This window comes from Electrophorus electricus, chromosome 17, assembly GCF_013358815.1.
Source record: "Electrophorus electricus isolate fEleEle1 chromosome 17, fEleEle1.pri, whole genome shotgun sequence".
NCBI classification, from domain to species: Eukaryota; Metazoa; Chordata; class Actinopteri; order Gymnotiformes; family Gymnotidae; genus Electrophorus; species Electrophorus electricus.
This window is the reverse complement of record NC_049551.1, coordinates 12,867,738-12,887,342: the sequence shown is the minus strand read 5'-3', so window position 1 is coordinate 12,887,342 and position 19,605 is coordinate 12,867,738. Positions and strand designations below refer to the sequence as shown.

The 19,605-nt window shown below is 44.9% G+C and overlaps 1 protein-coding gene across 1 annotated transcript in view; it reads left to right on the top strand.

Moving 5' to 3' along the window:
- Positions 1 to 10,436, top strand: part of efnb3a (ephrin-B3a) — a 31,751-nt gene extending 21,315 nt beyond the window's left edge. The window contains exons 4-6 of the mRNA XM_027015302.2: positions 8,035 to 8,127; positions 8,270 to 8,332; positions 8,531 to 10,436. Coding sequence (XP_026871103.2) covers positions 8,035 to 8,127; positions 8,270 to 8,332; positions 8,531 to 8,976 — 602 coding nt within the window. The 3' untranslated portion in view covers positions 8,977 to 10,436. The remainder of the gene's footprint in view (positions 1 to 8,034; positions 8,128 to 8,269; positions 8,333 to 8,530) is intronic.
- The last annotated feature ends 9,169 nt before the right edge of the window (positions 10,437 to 19,605 follow it).

The window sequence follows — 19,605 nt, the reverse complement described above, 5'->3', positions numbered from 1 at the left end:
GATATATTTTTTTGCATGTTTGTCACACTTGAATGTTTCAGGTCATCAAACAAATTTAAATATTAGACAAAGATAACACAAGTAAACACAAAATGCAGTTCATAAATGAAGGTTTTTATTATTAAGGGGGGAAAAAATCCAAACCTACATGGCCCTGTTTGAAAAAGTGATTGCCCCCCTCCGTTAAAATGTAAATTAACTGTGGTTTATCACGTCTTTGGAAAGCTGAGTTCAATTTCTCTAGCCACACCCAAGCCTGATTACTGCCAAACCTGTTCTGAAAAAAGAAATCACTTAGATAGGACCTGCTGAAGTAGACCAAAAGATCCTCAAACGCTAGACATCATGCTGCAATCCAAAGAAATTCAGGAACAAATGAGATACAAATTAATTGAGCTCTATCAGTCTGGAAAAGGTTATAAAGCCATTTCTAAAGCTTTGGGACTCCAGCAAACCACAGTGAGAGCCATTATCCACAAATGGCAGAAACATGGAACAGGGGTGAACCTTCCCAGGAGTGGCTGGCCGACCAAAATTACCTAAAGAGCACAGCGACGACTCATCCAAGAGGTCACAAAAGACCCCACAACATCATCCAAAGAACTGCAGGCCTCACTTGCCTCAGTGAAGGTCAGCGTTCATGACTCCACCATAAGAGAGAGACTGGGCAGAAATGGCCTGCATGACAGAGTTCCAAGACGAAAAACCACCGCTGAGCAAAAAGAACATAAAGGTTCGTCTCAGTTTTGCAAGAAAACATCTGGATGATCCCCAAGACCTTTGGAAAATACTCTGTGGACTGACGAGACAATAGTTGAACTTTTTGGAAGGTGTATGTGCCATTACATCTGGCGTAAAAGTAACACGGCATTTCAGAAAAGGAACATCATACCAACAGTAAAATATGGTGGTGGTAGTGTGATGGTCTGGGGCTGTTTTGCTGCTTCAGGACCTGGAAGACTTGCTGTCGTAAATGGAACCATGAATTCTGCTGTCTACCACAAAATCCTGAAGGAGAATGTCTAGTCATCTGTTTGTGACCTCAAGCTGAAGCGCACTTGGGTTCTGCAGCAGGACAATTATCCAAAACACACCAGCAAGTCCACCTCTGAATGGCTTAAGAAAAACAAAATGAAGACTTTGGAATGGCCTAGTCAAAGTTCTGACCTGAATCCGAATGAGATGCTGTGGCATGACCTTAAAAAGGCGCTTTGGGCTCGAATTACAACAATTCTGCAAAGATGAGGGGGCCAAAATGTCCCCACAGCCACAGTGCTGTAAAAAACTCCTTGCCAGTTATCACAACCTCTTGATTGCAGTTGTTGCTGCTAAAGGTGGCCTAACCAGTTATTAGGTTTAGGGGGCAATCACCTTTTTTTTTTTGTCTAATATTTTAATTTGTTTGATGATCTGAAACATTTAAGTATGACAAACATGCAAAAAAATAAGATATCAGGGCGCAAACACTTTTTCACACCACTGTATGTCTTGTCATCATTTTTTTAGAATACACTCCCAAATATTCGTTCTGAAGATAATGTAGCACATAATTTTTTTCATTTCTAATCGTAGCTATGTCCAAACAATAACACACAGTCTTCAATTTTCAATTTTTCATAACTCATCAAAAAATTCTTATACCGTTAGGACCTGTAGCTGGTTTACAGTGAAACAAACCTCAGAGCACTCTACACCTTTTATTTGACGAGCGTGCAATATACACATTAAATACCTGCCTCCCTGTTACAGCGAAAAAAAAATTTTTACGCACACACACACACACACACACACATAGTCAAGCACTATATTTATGTGAAATGGAATGTGCAAATCCATGTATATGCAAGTGTAAGGTATTGTATGCAAGTGTGTGTTGTGTGTATGTATCTGTAAGTAGTATGCGCATGTGTTTTCATACGTACGTGAGTATTTCAGTGATTCTGCGCTAAGTGGCCTTCCATGCAGGTGTACTGCAGTCTTATCGGCTCTCTGTCTTTCACACTGACGTTTTCCTCTCTTAAGATCATGGTGACGGTGGCGGCCGTTCTTTCTCTCAGGAGCTGAATTTTTTTTTTTTTTAACTTTTCAAATAATATTTTGTTAAATAATGGGAACATAAAGGGTTTTTGAAATGTGTCTCTGTCTTTTTCTCTCTCTCTCTCTCTCTCTCTCTCTCTCTCTCTCTCTCTCCCTCTCTCCCTCTCTCTTATTGTGTTTTTTTTGCAAAGCTGAACTGACAGAAACATGACCCAGAAAAACTTTAGCATTTCATTTTCGGATTCTCTCTCTTTCTCTGTCCTCACTTTAACTTACCCCCCCACTCCCCACCATCCCTACCAGTCTGTCTTTTATTTAACTTTCCCCATTTCTCTCAGTCTCTCCCTCTCTCTCTCTCTCTCTCTCTCTCTCACCATTTCTGCACTTTTGTTGCCTCAGTCTTGTGGTCCATCCATTATTTATATTTCCTACTTAAAAACGTACAAAGCTGTCGAAAAAGGTATCGGTATCGAGTGCTTATATCACATGCACAGATAATGGAGTTATTAGGCTCAGTCAGAGGTCTGTAACTAATGAGAGGGTTGTGCAGCCGTTATCCCACTGTTCACTGGCACGTCTTGTCTGTCTGTCTGTCTGTCTGTCTGTCTGTCTGTGGCAGTTTCTCCCCAGCTGGTGTCCTGCTTTCATGCCCGTCTCCGGGACAACGGCCACCAGCCCTGCTCTCAGACGTCTTCAGAACTCATTTCCAGTCCGAATCTGAATCATCTGATCTCGCCATCCAGGGCGCACTCAAAGAAGCAAACCGTTGGACAAAGCATGTCTGATACGGGCTGGAGCCAGCTCCACAGGGCGCTGGATCTCTGCTGGAGCAGAGCTAGTGGCTGCCGCTGGAACGGGGATATCTGCAGCCCTAACATGCTTGTTGATTGCTGCCCACCTGGTCCAGTTCAGATTTGTTATGTTGGTTCAGTGACGGATCTCCATGAGCTGGTTTTGGCTGACCGGTGGCTGGTACTGGTTGGGGTGGTTTTGGCTGACCGGTGGCCTTTGTGAGCTTGCAAAGGGGGAGAGTTTGGTGCCAAACGCACAGGGAGTGTGTTACAAAGGGAGTTTGTTACTTTGGGAGTGTGTCACACAGGGAGTGTGTCACACAGGGAGTTTGTTACAAAGGGAGTGTGTCACACAGGGAGTGTGTTACAAAGGGAGTGTGTCACACAGGGAGTGTGTTACAAAGGGAGTGTGTCACGCAGACCTGGCAGCCATCATCACCCAGCAGCACTGCTCACTGGGCTTACATGGTGACGGGCTGTTTGTGGACTTGTTGCCATAGTGATAGGTCTTGCCGTTGGATGGCCAATGGTGGCAGTTTTGTGGTGAGTTGTCAGAGAGAGAGGAAAAGAGTGTGTGCTTGGTGAAACACACACACATGCTTGTTAGCCAGACACTTGTTTAACCACTGTCTGGTTAATCTCATTAGGCACAGGTCTGCAGCTCTGACACATCCCTGTAACAGGACTGTATGTGTGTGTGTGTGTGTGTGTGCTCTGAGTAACCAAAATATGTGAGTATCGGGAGTGTGTGTGTGATCTCTGAATAACGGGAGTGTGTGTGTGAGATCTGAGAAACATGTATGGTGTATGGGTATGAGTGTATGGGTGTGCTATGAGTAATAGGAGTGTGTGTGATCTCTGCGTAATGGGAGTGTGTGTGATTTCTTAGTAATGGGGGTGTGTGTGATCTTTGAGTAATGGAAGTATATGAGTGAGCTCTGAGTAACGGGAGTGTGTGTAATTTCTGAGTAACGTGAGTGTGAGTGCTGAGTAATGGGATTGTGTGTGATCTCTGAGTAACTGGCGTGTGTGATATCTGAGTAACTGGAGCGTGTGTGATCTCAGAGGCACTGATGGTGTTGTAGCTGACACAGATACTGGTGTTGTCATAAGCTAACACAGACACAGGTGGTGTCATAGCTGAAACAGACACTGTATCTTTAGCGACCTTTGGTAGTCATTTTATGCATGCAGTTGATAAATGGAGTTTGGCCTTGGTTTCAAGAAGGATTCGAATAATGGTTGATGATGATGGTGATGATGATGAAGATGGCAGATGCCTTCTTCAGAAGATGGATGATCTTTTAGCTTCTACCTGTTTTAAATCATTCTAGGGAGCACTGCTTTCTCTAAGCCATATGGGTCGAGTTACATGAACACACACACCCAAACATGCACACCCACACGTTCCCAGTATTGGGATTCCACGATGCCTTGGAGTATACTAAAACACACTGGTGAATTCTGGGTGCGTGATCCTGCTTTCTCTGACTGGCTGCTTTAATCTGTTAATGCTGTGATTTATTAACACACCAACAGAGCTCTGATCCAGAGTCTGTGAGATGGGCACACACACACACATACATAAATAATCTGTTATGTGGTCGAGGGCTAGATTGCATGCTATCTGTATTACAATATCAGTGTAACAAACAATGAAAAACATATATACTGTACATGTATACACATTTGCGGCACATGGGCTGAGTGAAGTGTAGTTGCACTTTTACTAAAGAACCTTTAAATTAGGAAGCAGCCTTTCGCCTGCGTGCCCCTACAACTCCACAGCTTATTTAACGTAAATGTTTCAAAAAAGGCCAGCAGTCCTCCGCTAGTTTTAATCGGCACACCCTAGCCCCCTACAGGCCTGCCCTGGTACCGCAGGGGAACCAGGTCACATAGCTCTCAGGACTTGAGCCTAGCCAAAGCAATGGTTCACCCACACACTTGACTCAGGCCTCACGGTCGGCGTGCTATCTGTCCGTTTGCGTAAGGAGTTTAACCAAGCGTTACAAGGCGTGCTGATTCTGTTGGAAATACGCACACCGGCCAGCCGCCCCATCCGCTCAAAACCCACTCCCACTCCTGCCCGGCCAGGGGACAAGCTGGGTGAGCTTGAGCAGGAGGGCTTGGCACCTGGGGGGAGGTCTCCTCTTCCCCGCCGGCTAACCGATGTCCCCCTCCCCTTGTCGCCACAGATCGTCGTCTCGGTTACGTCGCCCAGCTCTCGTCTTCTCTCGCTCTCATCCCCCCTCAGCTCCTACCACTGCCTGGCGCGTGGAGAGCGTTCCAGCGTGTCCGCGGACCGGCGCTCCGCTCTGACACATCCGCGTTTTCCTCTCCCGCTGTTCCCCTACCTCCTCTCACAGCCCTGTAGCTCCGAGGAATGAAAGAGGACAAATAGAGACAGAAAGAAAGAGAATTGAGAGAGAGAGAGAGAGAGAGAGAGAGAGAGAGAATAGAGCAGGAGAGAGAGAGAGAGAGAGAGAGAGAATAGAGCAGGAGAGAGAGAGAGAGAGAGAGAGAGAGAGAGAATAGAGCAGGAGAGAGATGGGTAGATGGGGTGGTGGTAGATGGGGTGGTGGGGGGTGGTGGGGGGGTGGTAGATGGGGGTGGTAGAGGGGGGTGGAGGTAGATGGGGGTGGTAGAGGGTGGTGGTAGATGGGGGTGGTGGTAGATGGGGGTGGTAGAGGGTGGTGGTAGATGGGGGTGGTGGTAGATGGGGGTGGTAGAGAGGGGTGGTGGTAGAGGGGGTGGTAGATGGGGGTGGTGGTAGAGAGGGGGGTGGTAGATGGTGGTGGTGGTAGAGGGGGTGGTAGATGGTGGTGGTGGTAGATGGTGGTGGTGGTAGAAGGGTGGTAGATGGGGGTGGTAGAGAGGGGTGGTGGTAGATGGGGGTGGTAGATGGTGGTGGTAGAGAGGGGTGGTAGGTGATCAGTTGGTCTGTTTCCACCTGCTCATCTCTCTGCTGGGTTACATAATATGTTCTGTGAGCCTTGAATGTGGTTATAACGGAGTTTTAGGACCTGAAACCTCAAGCACTGTGTGTGTTTGTTTGTTTGTTTGTTTGTTTGTTTGTGAGTGTGTCTGTATGTGTGTGTGTGTGTTGGGGGTGTGTGTGTGTGTTGTTCATACAGTTCGAGGGCGTGAGTGGTTATTACTCCCTGTGTGGGTTCTTTGAAGATTGTTAGGTTTTAAGGCAGGGCTTTAGTGATTAGGCTTTCATCCGTGTGTGTGTGTGCCTGGGTGCATGTGTGTGTGTTTAACGCCTGTTTGGATGATGGCCCTCTCTCACGCATGTGTTTTCTTTCAGTATTTAGCCCCTGAAGTATTTCAGAGTTCATTATTATGACTCATTAGACTGTAGGGTATGGATGTCTGGATCATTCTCAGATGACACTGGATATAGCTGAAATATGATTCGTCAGATATGCGGAATTCTGTTTGTTTCGGAGAGTGATGGAGTGAGGAGCAGAAAGTTGTCCTTTATTGTAGACCACACAGCGCGCGCAAAATCAGAGAGACAATTCTCTCTTATCATTCTGCGCAGGCAGACTGCTCAGACCACACCACGAGCCATACAGCCCTGAACCACTACCCACGAGGTGCTTATCGATTGCTTTGGAAGTAAAGTATTTACCCTGTAAACGCACTTCAATCTGGAAGATGAAATCCTCAGAGTTAAGGTCATACCGCGTGTCGGAATGCAGTTTCCGGTATTTGGCTCATACCCTGCTTAAGTATTAGTGAAAGGAAGCATTCCGTATTTAGGGACTAATTGGATATTGAGTGTTTAGAACAGAAGCGTCTTTATCCGGAGAGAGGCTGAGCGAGGGAGCGCTGAGGGCTTATGGGTCTCCGCTTCGCACGATCACTTTGAGCTGCATTTTCGTTTACTGCTGTATAGTGAGAGAAATGGGCAATAAGGAATGTTCTACTATAGAATGCAGCTTTCATCCTCGGGACAAAAAAACATGAAAACGCGAGGGTAATAGAAGGTGGGGGTGTGTGTGTTTTCGGTGTGTGTGCGTGCATGCAAGTGTGTGTGCGTGCATGTTTGTATTCGTGAGTGTTTGTGTATTTACTTGTACTTAAGAGTGTGTGAGGGTGTGCACGTGTCTATGTGTGTGTGTTTGTGTGTACATGTGTGTGTCATGCCATGGAGAATTTGTGACCTGGTTTTTCTTCTTCTGATGGAGTCCAATGGTTGAAAAAAGTTATACAGCATTGCTGTGTGAGCTCATCTACTCATCTCACACATACTACTCACACCCACACACACACACACACACACACACACACACACACACACACACACACACACACACAATGACTAAGAGTGAGGGCTATGGCCCTTTGCCTTTCTGCTGGAGGGGAGAGTTTCTGCACTGTACTACACACACAGCTCACCGCAGTTTGTAACTCACAATATGCTTCTCCCTCTCTCTCTCGCTCTCTCTCTCTCTGTCTCTTTCTCTCTCTTTCTCCCCTCATTTCAGTTTGATTTAAATGAGCTTTATTGGCATGACAAAACAATACTGTGTTGCCAAAGACCTTCTTGTAAATACAAGTAACATACACAAACAGGAATGTTTAAACAGATGCTGAACAGAGCAGTTAACAGCAGTACATAGTGTATATATACCCTGTAATATGTATACATATACTGTATATATGCACATACATAATACATACTGTATAGTACATAAACTGTACCTCAGAGAGCAACATGCACTAATGTAATATGGTGTGTAACCCATGACCCAAGCCCTCTCTCTGTCTGTGACAAGCATGTACATTTTTTGCAGTGCGCGTTAGACTGTCGGAGTACGGCCACAGTAAGTGATCCGCCAGCATTTTCAGATCTGGCTAAAGTGTTTGGAGCCGGGGGCCGAGCGCATCTCGCAGTTGTGCGCCTTCGGCTACGGGTGGTGAGGGCGTATGGCTCGGTGGGTACGGAGGCGCCGTGGTGAGGGAAGCCTGCTGCGTCTATGTCTGCCCATCCCTGCTGCCAGGCTGCGGTTAGTCAGGCTGTACCTGCTCTGAGGTCTTCTCTCACTCTATCCGTCTCTCTCTCTCTCTCTCTCTCTCTCTCTCTCTCTCTCTCTCTCTCTCTCTCTCTTTGTCTGTTGTCTGTTTCTCTGGCTCTCTCTCTCTCTCTCTCTCTCTCTCTCTCTCTCTCTCTCTCTCTCTCTGTTCCTCCCAGCTACCTCGGACGGCACAAAGCAGGGGCTGGATAGCGTGAGAGGAGGAGTGTGTGCAACACGGGGGATGAAGGTGGTGCTGAAAGTGGGACAGAGTAAGTGCCATCATCATCATCATCATCATCATCATCACTTGAGAAATATCTATAAACAAAGGGCTGTATCTACTAATGTGGTTGTTGGGTATATATTTTATTATGTCTTATATAACTCCTTCTCTGCTGTTTGTTGTCCTAGCGGCGTATGGACTCCCTCCCAAAGCCAGGCCCGGCCCGGGTCACTCCAGCACTTGGACTCCAGGTACCGGGGGACAGATCTGGGAAGAAACTCCCACACTGGAGAAAGTCCAGTGCAAACGCACACGATAAACCCCACCGTCCTGTCATCTGGACTGCAGCTCTCGGCATGTACATTACTGCATCCTTCTTTTTCAGTCTTATTTGCTCTCTCTCTCTCTCTCTCTCTCTCTCTCTCTCCGTCATTCTCTCCCTCCTCCAGGTAAGGGCGGGGACAGCAGCTCCTCCGAGGGCGTGGACGGCACCGGAGCCGCAGACGGGCGGGGCGGCGGCACCGTGCCAGCGTCCAACGTGGCCCTGATCGCAGGCGGGGCGGGTGGAGCCGCCTTCCTGCTCCTGGTCGCCGCGGTGATCGGAGCGGTGTGCTACCGGCGGAAGAAGGCCAAGCAGTCGGAGTCGCACCACCCTCCGCTCTCCCTCTCCTCTCTCACGCCCAAACGGGGCGGGGCCACCGGGGGGGTCGTTGCCGCCCCCACGGGGGTCAACAGCGGCGGCGCGGAGCCCAGTGACATCATCATCCCGCTGAGGACTTCAGACTCCACCTACTGCCCACACTACGAGAAAGTGAGCAGCGAATACGGGCATCCTGTCTATATCGTACAGGAGATGGCGCCCCAGAGCCCAGCCAACATCTACTACAAAGTATGAAGAGGAACTGAAAGACACACACACACACACACACACACACACACACACACTCAGGCTCTCAGTCTCGATATACCATCCATATCTGAGAGACTAGGAAGCACAGCTGTAGGGACGTTCCTGCTTCGGTGGAGCTTGGCACTAGACTTCTTCTCTTCCTGAGTGACTCCACCCAGCAGAGACTCCTAACAGAGGTGATAAGACATGTCACACACTGGCTGTGTGTGGGTGTGTGTAAAAGACGTTTTCTGAAAAGCTGTGGAGTTTTGTACACACCTACAATGTATCTGCAATAGAGACAGTTAAGCATTCAGACTGTATTACTTATGTTTCTTTCCTATTGTAGAAAATGTTTGGGGGGGGGGTGTTTGTGTGTGTGTCTGTGTGTGTGTGTGTGTGCGCGCACGCGCGTGCACATGCACGCCTTTGTGCATGTGTTGAAGATTGAAACTGAAGGATGTATTTTAATTTAAAACCCAAGCAGACATTTCTCTACAAGAAAGCTAAAATGGTCATTTTAATTGGTAATTAGACTTAGGCCCTTTGTGTGCTTTTTCCCTGCCCACTTGGTCGTGATCGCTGTCCTGTTCCCAGGATTGGTTGTTTGAAGCTATGGAAGGCCGCACCCCCTGAATAAGAGGCCACACCCCTGGGTGTGTTCACTTCAGCAGCTGTGATAGGCCACACCCCCTAGGCGTGTTCACTTGAGCAGTTGCGTATCTGAGCTTGGCTCCCCCTGGGCTGCCCACGCTTTCCCATCATCCCACCGCTCCGCCTTCATCCTTCACACTGACACTTCTTGCCTGGAGAAAAGGAACTGCAGACTGAGGAAGAGGCCGGCATGTGAAGAGGAAGGTGGACTACCTCACTAGTATTGTGGAAGCAAGGGGAGCTGAGGTCAGCTGAGGAGTTAAAAGGTCACAGACAAGCTGTCTCGGCCTTCTGAGCACTACAGGAGACTGATGTGAACTATTAAATTACAGCATTTTCTGTTCTACACTTACAGTACATACCAGCACGCACACCCACACACACACACTCGCAGATTTTTCTTCACATTCCCACTGTTTCTGTCAGTTGTATGTTTTCATACACTCTCCCCAAAGGGAACCCACAGTATGTGTTTCAAAGCTTTATAAATGATGCTCGCCAGACTGCTGGGAATGATCAGCAAAACCATTCTTCTGTGTGTGTGTGTGTGTGTGTGTGTGTGTGTGTGTGTGTGTGTGCGTGTGAGAGAGAGAGAGCGAGAGAAACACCAAGTATAAGTACAAAGTGTCAGCAAACTGCCTTCAGTGTATATAACTCCTTTCCTGCTATCTGCTTGGACATGCCACCTGCTGCTGACATCATCACCATGCGACAGCCCTGCATGCTGTTTGCAGAAACTTACTTGCAGAGACATTTATTCATGCCACAGCTGTACCAGAGAGAGATGGTGCATAAAAGAGAGCTTGGACGAAGCAGTCCCCTGTGTTTGGCCATTTGAGAGCATTCTCCTGTTGTCATTATTATCATCAGCAGACACACACACACACACACACACACACACACAAGAGTGCAGTGACAGTTCCATACCTTTCTGTGCAGTGAGAGAGGCCACGATTTTTTTCAGAGACTGTTTCTTCACTCAAACTGTACTAATCATCCTGCGGATCACCACTACTGCTGTGTGTGTGTGTGTGTGTGTGTGTGTGTGTGTGTGTGTGTGTGTGTGTGTGTACAGGCTGAGAATCATTATTTCCTCCTTTATCCAGCTCTACCAACCTTTTTCCAGTCTCCTCTCCTTCGGCCAAAAACCCAGTGTGCACGTCTGTTAAAGTGACCACACACACACACACACACACACACACACACACACACACCTAACTGCTCAACTTTATGGTGAGAGAGAAGTATTTGTGAGACTTTTTATTCAGTTCAGACTGGGGTCAACTGCATGTATAGTGCTTCTGTTCCTTCATAAACGCTCCTCTCTACTCATCTCTATTCTCCCCTTCTGCCCTCTCCACTCCTCTTGTATTCTATCCTCTCATACACACAGACATTTCTGATAATAAATAATACATTCCAACCATCAACAAAAAAAGTTTATATAAAACTGAAAAGTGTTGATAACTCCTGCCAGTGTCTAGTGTGGTTCATCCTTTTGTGGCTGTTTACCTGAGCTGTGGTTTGGTCTCTACAGGGAGGTGATCTGCTTTCCTTATCTTTCACTCTCATATTCTCTCCATCCTTCTGTTTCCTTCTCTCCCTGTTGTTGCTTTCTCTCTCTCTCTCTCTCTCTCTCTCTCTCTCCCTGTCTCTCTCCCTCTCTCTCTCTCTTTCTCTCTCTCCCCCTCCCTCTCTCTGTCTCTTTCTCTCTCTCCACATCCAGCTTTGTTCCTTTGTTTTTGCTCACAGACTGTCTCCACATGCTTGACTGCTGCTTTTCAATAAGTTTTAGGTGACGACATTGGCATTTTAATTGTACGATCACTATCCTTCTAAACATCCCCTTCTCTTCCAAACACACAGGTTCCCTCTCTCTCTCTCTCTCTCTCTCTCTCTCTCTCTCTCACACACACACACACATACAATTACAATCTGTCTGTGGCTCATGTCTGTATTATTCAATGTAATTTGTCAACTCTGAATTCTAAATTCAAAATGGCCTTCTGACAGACACGTGTGACCCACTGCAGTGGAAAGTCACTGTGTGTGTGTGTGTGTGTGTGTGTGTGTGTGTGAGAGAGAGAGAGAGAGTATGTCAGAGTGAGAGGGAGAGAGAACTCTTTTAAGCGGAACAAAGATGTGAGAGATGCATCTTCTGGCAGTGTGTGATGGCGATGTTGTCCCACTACAGTCTAATAATAACCCTTTCAGTGGGGACCTGACAGGCAGCTTGAGACGAGGCCTCAAACACACACACACACACACACACACACACACACACACACACACACACACACCCCACACACACACCCACACACACCCACACACACACCCCCCCCCACACACACACACACACACTTCCTCTTCACTACCATTACACTCTTTCCTACATACAGACAAAAGCACTCAGAATTAAACCCCCATTTCGCAGCTAGGGACGTATCAGTCCAGCGATCGCTCATTTACTCCTTACTCTCTGCTCCTCTATCTCATCGACACAAATATTTATTCCCCAAGCATACCAGCCTGGAGTCCCGGCTTCTGAAGGATCCAAAAAAAAAAATTTTTTTTTAAAACCCCATATGCCTTATCAAAGCAATTTCTCTGACAATGGCACAGAAGTGCGCGTCTAAATGCAGATCTGTGCTGGAGGCGGGGTCAGCTGACAAGCCCTACTGAGCAGGCAGCAAAAGTCTGTCCCCCTGGAGCACGGAAAAGCTAATGGCAGAGTGCAATCTCCCAGCCCACTCAGCTAGCCTCCGTCTGGGACAGCGCTGTCTGGCCCTCCAAGATAGGGCAACTGTTAGAGTTTACTTAATGGGCTTGTGCGTGTGGGGGTGTGTGTTCGTGTGTCTGCTGGGTTTGAGAGGAGTCAAGATGTTAATGTAAAGGTTGCTAAAGGTTCTTGCCGGTTCCCTTGAGGGAGATGCTTTTTGTGCACAGAATACAGTTTCCAGATGAAAATCTAAAGAAGATTCTCTTTTGGTTAGTGAGCTTAAGGAAATGGCTTCAATGTGGGTGTAGAAGCATTTAACTACAGAAAGGTAATCTTAAAGGCAGTTAACCTACAGTGAGTAGTGCGTGCATGTGTGTGTGTGTGTGTGCGTGTTTTGCTGTCTCTGAACCATTCATTCAATAGCATGACTCTTCAGCTAGACTGTGTTTAGTTGTTTACCATGCGGACTCTGAATGGAAGAACTAATTAGTTCTCAATGAATATTCTCACAGTACTTCTGACAAATATTTTATAGTTATTTCTCAAGGCTTCTAAGCTACTGTTAGAAATTTTATAGAAAGTTTGACTTAAAATAAAAAAGTTTCTTCATTTTGTTATTAATTTTGAGATTTGAGATCTCTAGGTATCTAAGACATAATCTGTCAACTCCCTGGCTAGATAATGGAACTCACATGCACGCAGACACGCAAACACCACAGGCATTTTGGCTGTAGGACACCAACGCAGTAAAAACTCACAGCACACACCCACAACATGGATTGCTTGGTCAGCTGTAAAGATTCGGAGTATGGGAGGTTTTTTTTTTGTTTGTTTGTTTTTTTTTTGCATTGCGTATGGGAGTGTTTATTGAGTATGGGGGTGGTTTTTTGCAATGAGTATGGGAGTGTTTATTGAGTATGGAAGTGTTTATTGAGTATGCGAGTGCTTTGTAACCTCGCTTTTCCAAACACACACACACACACACAAGCCCCACCGTTCTCCCAGTGGTAGAGTAAGATTTGTTCTCTTGTTAGAATTATTCCAGCTCTGGATTCTGGGTCAGCATTCCAACAGGACAGCCCCATTCCTGAGAGACACTGGTCACAAACATGCTCATAAACACTGACATCCTCTTATGGAGATGTGCTTTGTGTGGAGATCACAACCTTTAATTATGTTGCTCACCCTCATACACACATGCACACACTCTGAGGCTCCCATTTCGAGAAGCACACACTGCTTCTCATAGAAGAGCTCTCAAACGGATTGTCAGCAGTACTGTTCTCTCCTCTTCTTAACACACACACGCACGCACACACACACACACACACACACACACACGTATTCTTTATTTAGTTCCACAAACACACACACACAGACTGGTAAGTCTCATGTCGGCTTCGCTGTAGGTGCTATGGTAGGTCCATGCTCTATTAGCTGTTCATTCTCATATTATCAGCCAGTAGCCACAGACAATGCGCTGTTTCACAAAGTGCTCTCTCTCTCTCTCTCTCTCTCTCTCTCTCTCTCTCTCTCTCTTTCTCTCTCTCTCTGTCTCTTTCTCTCTCTGTCTCTCTCTCTGTCTCTCTCTCACTCTGTGTCTCTCTGTCTCTCACTCTCTCTCTGTCTCACACTCTCACATTGTGTCTCTCAGTCTTTTTCTGCTATACTTTTTTCCTCTTTATCATACAAAATCTACTGTGGATATCAGACATTTCTCTACATATCCCATATTTCTACTCTGGATAGCAGACATTTCTACTCTACATATCCCGTATTTTTACTCTGGATATCAGATATATCTACTCTGGATATCAGACATTTCTGCTCTACATATCCCATATTTCTACTCAGAATATCAGACATTTCTACTCTACATATCCCATATTTTTACTCTGGATATCAGACATTTCTACTCTACATATCCCGTATTTTTACTCTGGATATCAGATATATCTACTCTGGATATCAGACATTTCTGCTCTACATATCCCATATTTCTACTCAGAATATCAGACATTTCTACTCTACATATCCCGTATTTTTACTCTGGATATCAGGCATTTCTACTCTACATATCCCGTATTTCTACTCTGGATATCAGACATTTCTACTCTACATATCCCGTATTTTTACTCTGGATATCAGACATTTCTACTCTACATATCCCGTATTTCTACTCTGGATATCAGACATTTCTACTCTACATACCCCATATTTCTACTCAGAATATCAGACATTTCTACTCTACATATCCAGTATTTCTACTCTAGATATCAGATATATCTACTCTACATATCCCATATTTCTACTCTGGATATCAGACATTTCTGCTCTGCATATCCCATATTTCTACTCTGGATATCAGACATTTGTACTCTACATATCCCATATTTCTACTCTGGATATCGGACATTTCTACTCTACATATCTCGTATTTCTACTCAGGATATCGGACATTTCTACTCCACATATCCCGTATTTCTACTCTGGATATCAGGCATTTCTACTCTACATATCCCGTATTTCTACTCTGGATATCAGACATTTCTACTCTACATATCCCGTATTTTTACTCTGGATATCAGACATTTCTACTCTACATATCCCGTATTTCTACTCTGGATATCAGACATTTCTACTCTACATACCCCATATTTCTACTCAGAATATCAGACATTTCTACTCTACATATCCAGTATTTCTACTCTAGATATCAGATATATCTACTCTACATATCCCATATTTCTACTCTGGATATCAGACATTTCTGCTCTGCATATCCCATATTTCTACTCTGGATATCAGACATTTGTACTCTACATATCCCATATTTCTACTCTGGATATCGGACATTTCTACTCTACATATCTCGTATTTCTACTCAGGATATCGGACATTTCTACTCCACGTATCCCGTATTTCTACTCAGGATATCGGACATTTCTACTCTACGTATCCCGTATTTCTACTAAGGATATCGGACATTTCTACTCTACGTATCCCGTATTTCTACTCAGGATATCGGACATTTCTACTCTACGTATCCCGTATTTCTACTAGGGATATCGGACATTTCTACTCTACGTATCCCGTATTTCTACTAAGGATATCGGACATTTCTACTCTACGTATCCCGTATTTCTACTAAGGATATCGGACATTTCTACTCTACGTATCCCGTATTTCTACTCAGGATATCGGACATTCCTACTCTACGTATCCCGTATTTCTACTCTGGATATCAGACATTTCTACTCTACGTATTCCGTTTTTCTACTCTACGTATCCGATATTTCTACTCTGGAAATCAGACATTTGTGCTCTGTATATCCCACATTTCTACTCAGAATATCAGACATTTCTACTCTACATATCCCATATTTCTACTCTGGATATCAGACATTTCTACTCTACATATCCCATATTTCTACTCTGGATATCAGACATTTGTACTCTACATATCCCATATTTCTACTCTGGATATCAGACATTTCTGCTCTGCATATCCCATATTTCTACTCTGGATATCAGACATTTCTGCTCTACATATCCCATATTTCTACTCAGGGTATCGGACATTTCTACTCTGCATATCCCATATTTCTACTCTGGATATCAGACATTTCTACTCTACATATCCCGTATTTCTACTCTGGATATCAGACATTTCTGCTCTACATATCCCATATTTCTACTCTGGATATCAGACATTTCTACTCTACATATCCTGTATTTCTACTCTGGATATCAGACATTTCTACTCTACATATCCCGTATTTCTACTCTGGATATCAGACATTTCTGCTCTATATATCCCATATTTCTACTCTGGATATCAGACATTTCTACTCTACATATCCCATATTTATACTCTGGATATCAGATATTTCTGCTCTACATATCCAGTATTTCTACTCTAGATATCATATATCAGATATTTCTATTCTATTTCTATTCTGTTCTAGATATTAGATATTTCTACTAGATATTTCTAGATATCCGATATCTGTCCCTTTTTCCGCTCTTTCTTGTTGTTCGTTTTTGTGCCTGCTGTACCCAGGAACTGTTATAATGTCACTCTGTGGGGGGGTGAGTGTGTGTGGTGAGCATGTGCATGCGTGTGTTTTGAGGGAGAGTGAGAGAACATTTTTGAAAGATGTAATATGCAGCGTTTGTTGGGGAGGAATTTTTTGGTAATTGAGACAGCACATTTATATGTTTGGCTTGAGAATAGTGTGTTTGTAAGGGCTTGTGATAATACAGAGAGCGGTTGGAAATTGTATGATGGCAAAACTCTTCACACTGATGACCAGACCTCTCTAGAAACAAACACACACACACACACACGGAGAGAGAGAGAGAGAGAGAGAGCGAGAGAGAGAGAGACCGAGCGAGCGAGCGCTACCCTTCTGGCACTGCCAGCGTCCTCTATCCCCTGATGGTTCCAGAAGGTTCTAAGGACCAATCTGGGTTGGCGCATGGAGACAGAAATAAACTGTGGAAGCCTAAGTGCGGTTGTTGAATCCATCAATAAATGTTTGAATATATGATGTGTTCATGATATAATGCATCAAAACTATAGCCGTTACTCTTAAACAGTAAACGTTTTAGGATTAGACACAGGAGAGAGAACGTCTTAGGTCTCTGTAGCAAGCCCCCCAGTTACTCTCACTTTTCCAGAGGTTTTCCATTGTCCACATGTGATCAGAACCAGTAGGTTAGCAGCAGCATGATATAACCAAATCTTTCCATCTCTGAAAAGCAAATGATACAAACTGTAAATTAACATCTACTAATACGTTTTCAGTGCAGAATGTATGAAGGTGTTTTACAAAGATACATTTGCTATTATAATTTACTTCTAAACATTCTACACAAGATTCGGTTTATTATTGATGTTCATCATAATAATGATAATAATAATAATAATAATAATAATAATAATAATAATAATACCATGAAAGTAGAGCAAGTATTAAATGAAACCTTAACCCCTGTCAACATATGAATATATGAAATGATTTCATATAGGACAAGAGGTTTTAAAGTTCAAGTATTCAAACAGGTGCTGTGTCCAGGTGTAGTTTTCAAAAAGGTTTTCCACCAAAACCCTCTGTACTACTCTCCATTAATTACCGCAATAAGCACACATACATGTGGGAACCAGCCCATGGAGTGTTTCTGGCTGTTTGACCCCCCAGAGAAGCAGCAGTGTAGGACACACACAGAAGTCCTGCTGCATGCAACAAATCACTTCCCCACTGAGAAACTAACACACACACACACACACACACACACACACACACACATTTCTCCCTTGCACAGCAGAGCACGCTCAGATCCCACCCTCACAGCAGATGTGGTGTACACCAACACTTCATTCCCTCAGTCAGTCACTGGGAACAGAGACTGAGGCACACATATACACACACACACACACGCACACGCGTGGTGTTCACGTTCACTGCATCCTCTGACACTGTGCTCTTCAAAGGAACCCCGACCCAGCTGCCATGCTCTCACTTCACACCCCCCCCCCCCCCCGCCTACCCATCTCTCGTCCTGTATGTTTTTCTCCATCTCTCTCTCAACTTCTCTCAATCTCTCTGCGAAGGATCAGATAGGGTCCTATAACACAACACAGCACTAAATACAGGATGTTAGGCAAAATAGTGTGGATGGATCAATTCCTTTCCATCTGCATATAAATTTATTGATGGTTCTTTCTATATACAGCAATTAAAAGCAGATTTTTAATTTGTTGCCTAAATATGCATTATACGCACTTTCATGAATTAAAGTGCAAATGTGCAATACTGCAATCCAGGTGCAAAATGAGTGAAGCACTCTTGAGTTGTTAAGGACAACGAGGCAGAGCCGTCATGGAGAGACTGGTTCCAGAGCACTGGAGGAGCAGCAGTCAATGACCTGCCACCCACTGATGAGAGTCTTGTAGGAGGAACAAGAAGACCAAAACTACTGGGAGATCTGAGGGTGTGGGACACAGTGTGGGTGGAGAAGATCTGAGGGTGTGGGACACAGTGTGGGTGGAGAAGATATGAGGGTGTGAGGGGCATTGTGGGTGGAGAAGATCTGAGGGTGTGAGGGTCAGTGAGCTAAACAGGGGCAAGACCATGAAAGACATTGACAGTTGGTTTGTATTTAATACGAAGGAATGGGTAACCAAAGAAGCCGACGTGCTTTGGGAGTAATGTGAGCAGAGAGTTTGATATACGTGAGGACTCTGTCTGCTGAGGTCTGGATAAACTGGAGCTAGTTAAACAACTTAGCAGTGAGACCGTTAAAGAGGGAATTTCAGTAATCAATGCCAGAGAAAATGAAGCGGTCTTCGACCACTCTCACGGAGCAGAGGACAGTGGTGTGCTTTATGGTCTACTAGCAGAATGTGTAAAACTTCAGATCATTTGAAATATAAAGGCCATTTTGCTCTCCCAGTTTAATTACAGTAGCAGGTTAGTTGCTCCAGTAGAAAAACACCAAGGTCACTGGGTTTCCATGTCTACATACTTGGTTATGCTGTAGTGTGAGTAGTTATCTTTGTTTGTACTTTGCTGTTGCTACCAGTACAGCGATGCAGGACAGACTTCATGTGTCAGTGGAGAGCAGGTTGTGTGTGTCTTACTACTTATTTTCAAGTGAGACCCTCGTTGTTCATTTCCTCTTCCTTTTCCACCATCTTTTTCACTCTCTCTGCCGTTCTCTTTCATGACCGGTGTGTGTGTGTGTGTGTGTGTGTGTGTGTGTGTGTGTGTGTGTGAGATGCTGAGGTCTACTGCAGACAGTGTACAGTGGTGAAATTAATATTTACACAGCAGAACAATCAGCAGAACATGCAAATAGTAACAGTTTTTAAGTGCAAATGTTTCTTGTGTGAATGTGTGTACTACTGCCATCCTGTTTAAGGTGACTGTGTGTGTGTGTGTGTGTGTGTGTGTGTGTGTGTGTGTGTGTGTGTGTGTGTGTGTGTGTGTTTGAGGACATATATTCTATTTGTGTCTCAATTTTGTCTTTTGATTATATACAAATGGTGGATGCCAGCTGCCGGTGATGTTTAGAAAAGCGTTTTTGTGTGTCAGAGAGACTGAAACGTGTGTGTGTGACTGTGTGTGTGATGGGGCAAAGGCGGTGGCAGCAGTGTGTGTGTGTGTGTGTGTGTGTGTGTGTGTGTGTGTGTGTGTGTGTGTGTGTGTGTGTGTGGAGAGAAGGATGGGAGTGAGCCGCCAATGATTGTGTGTAAA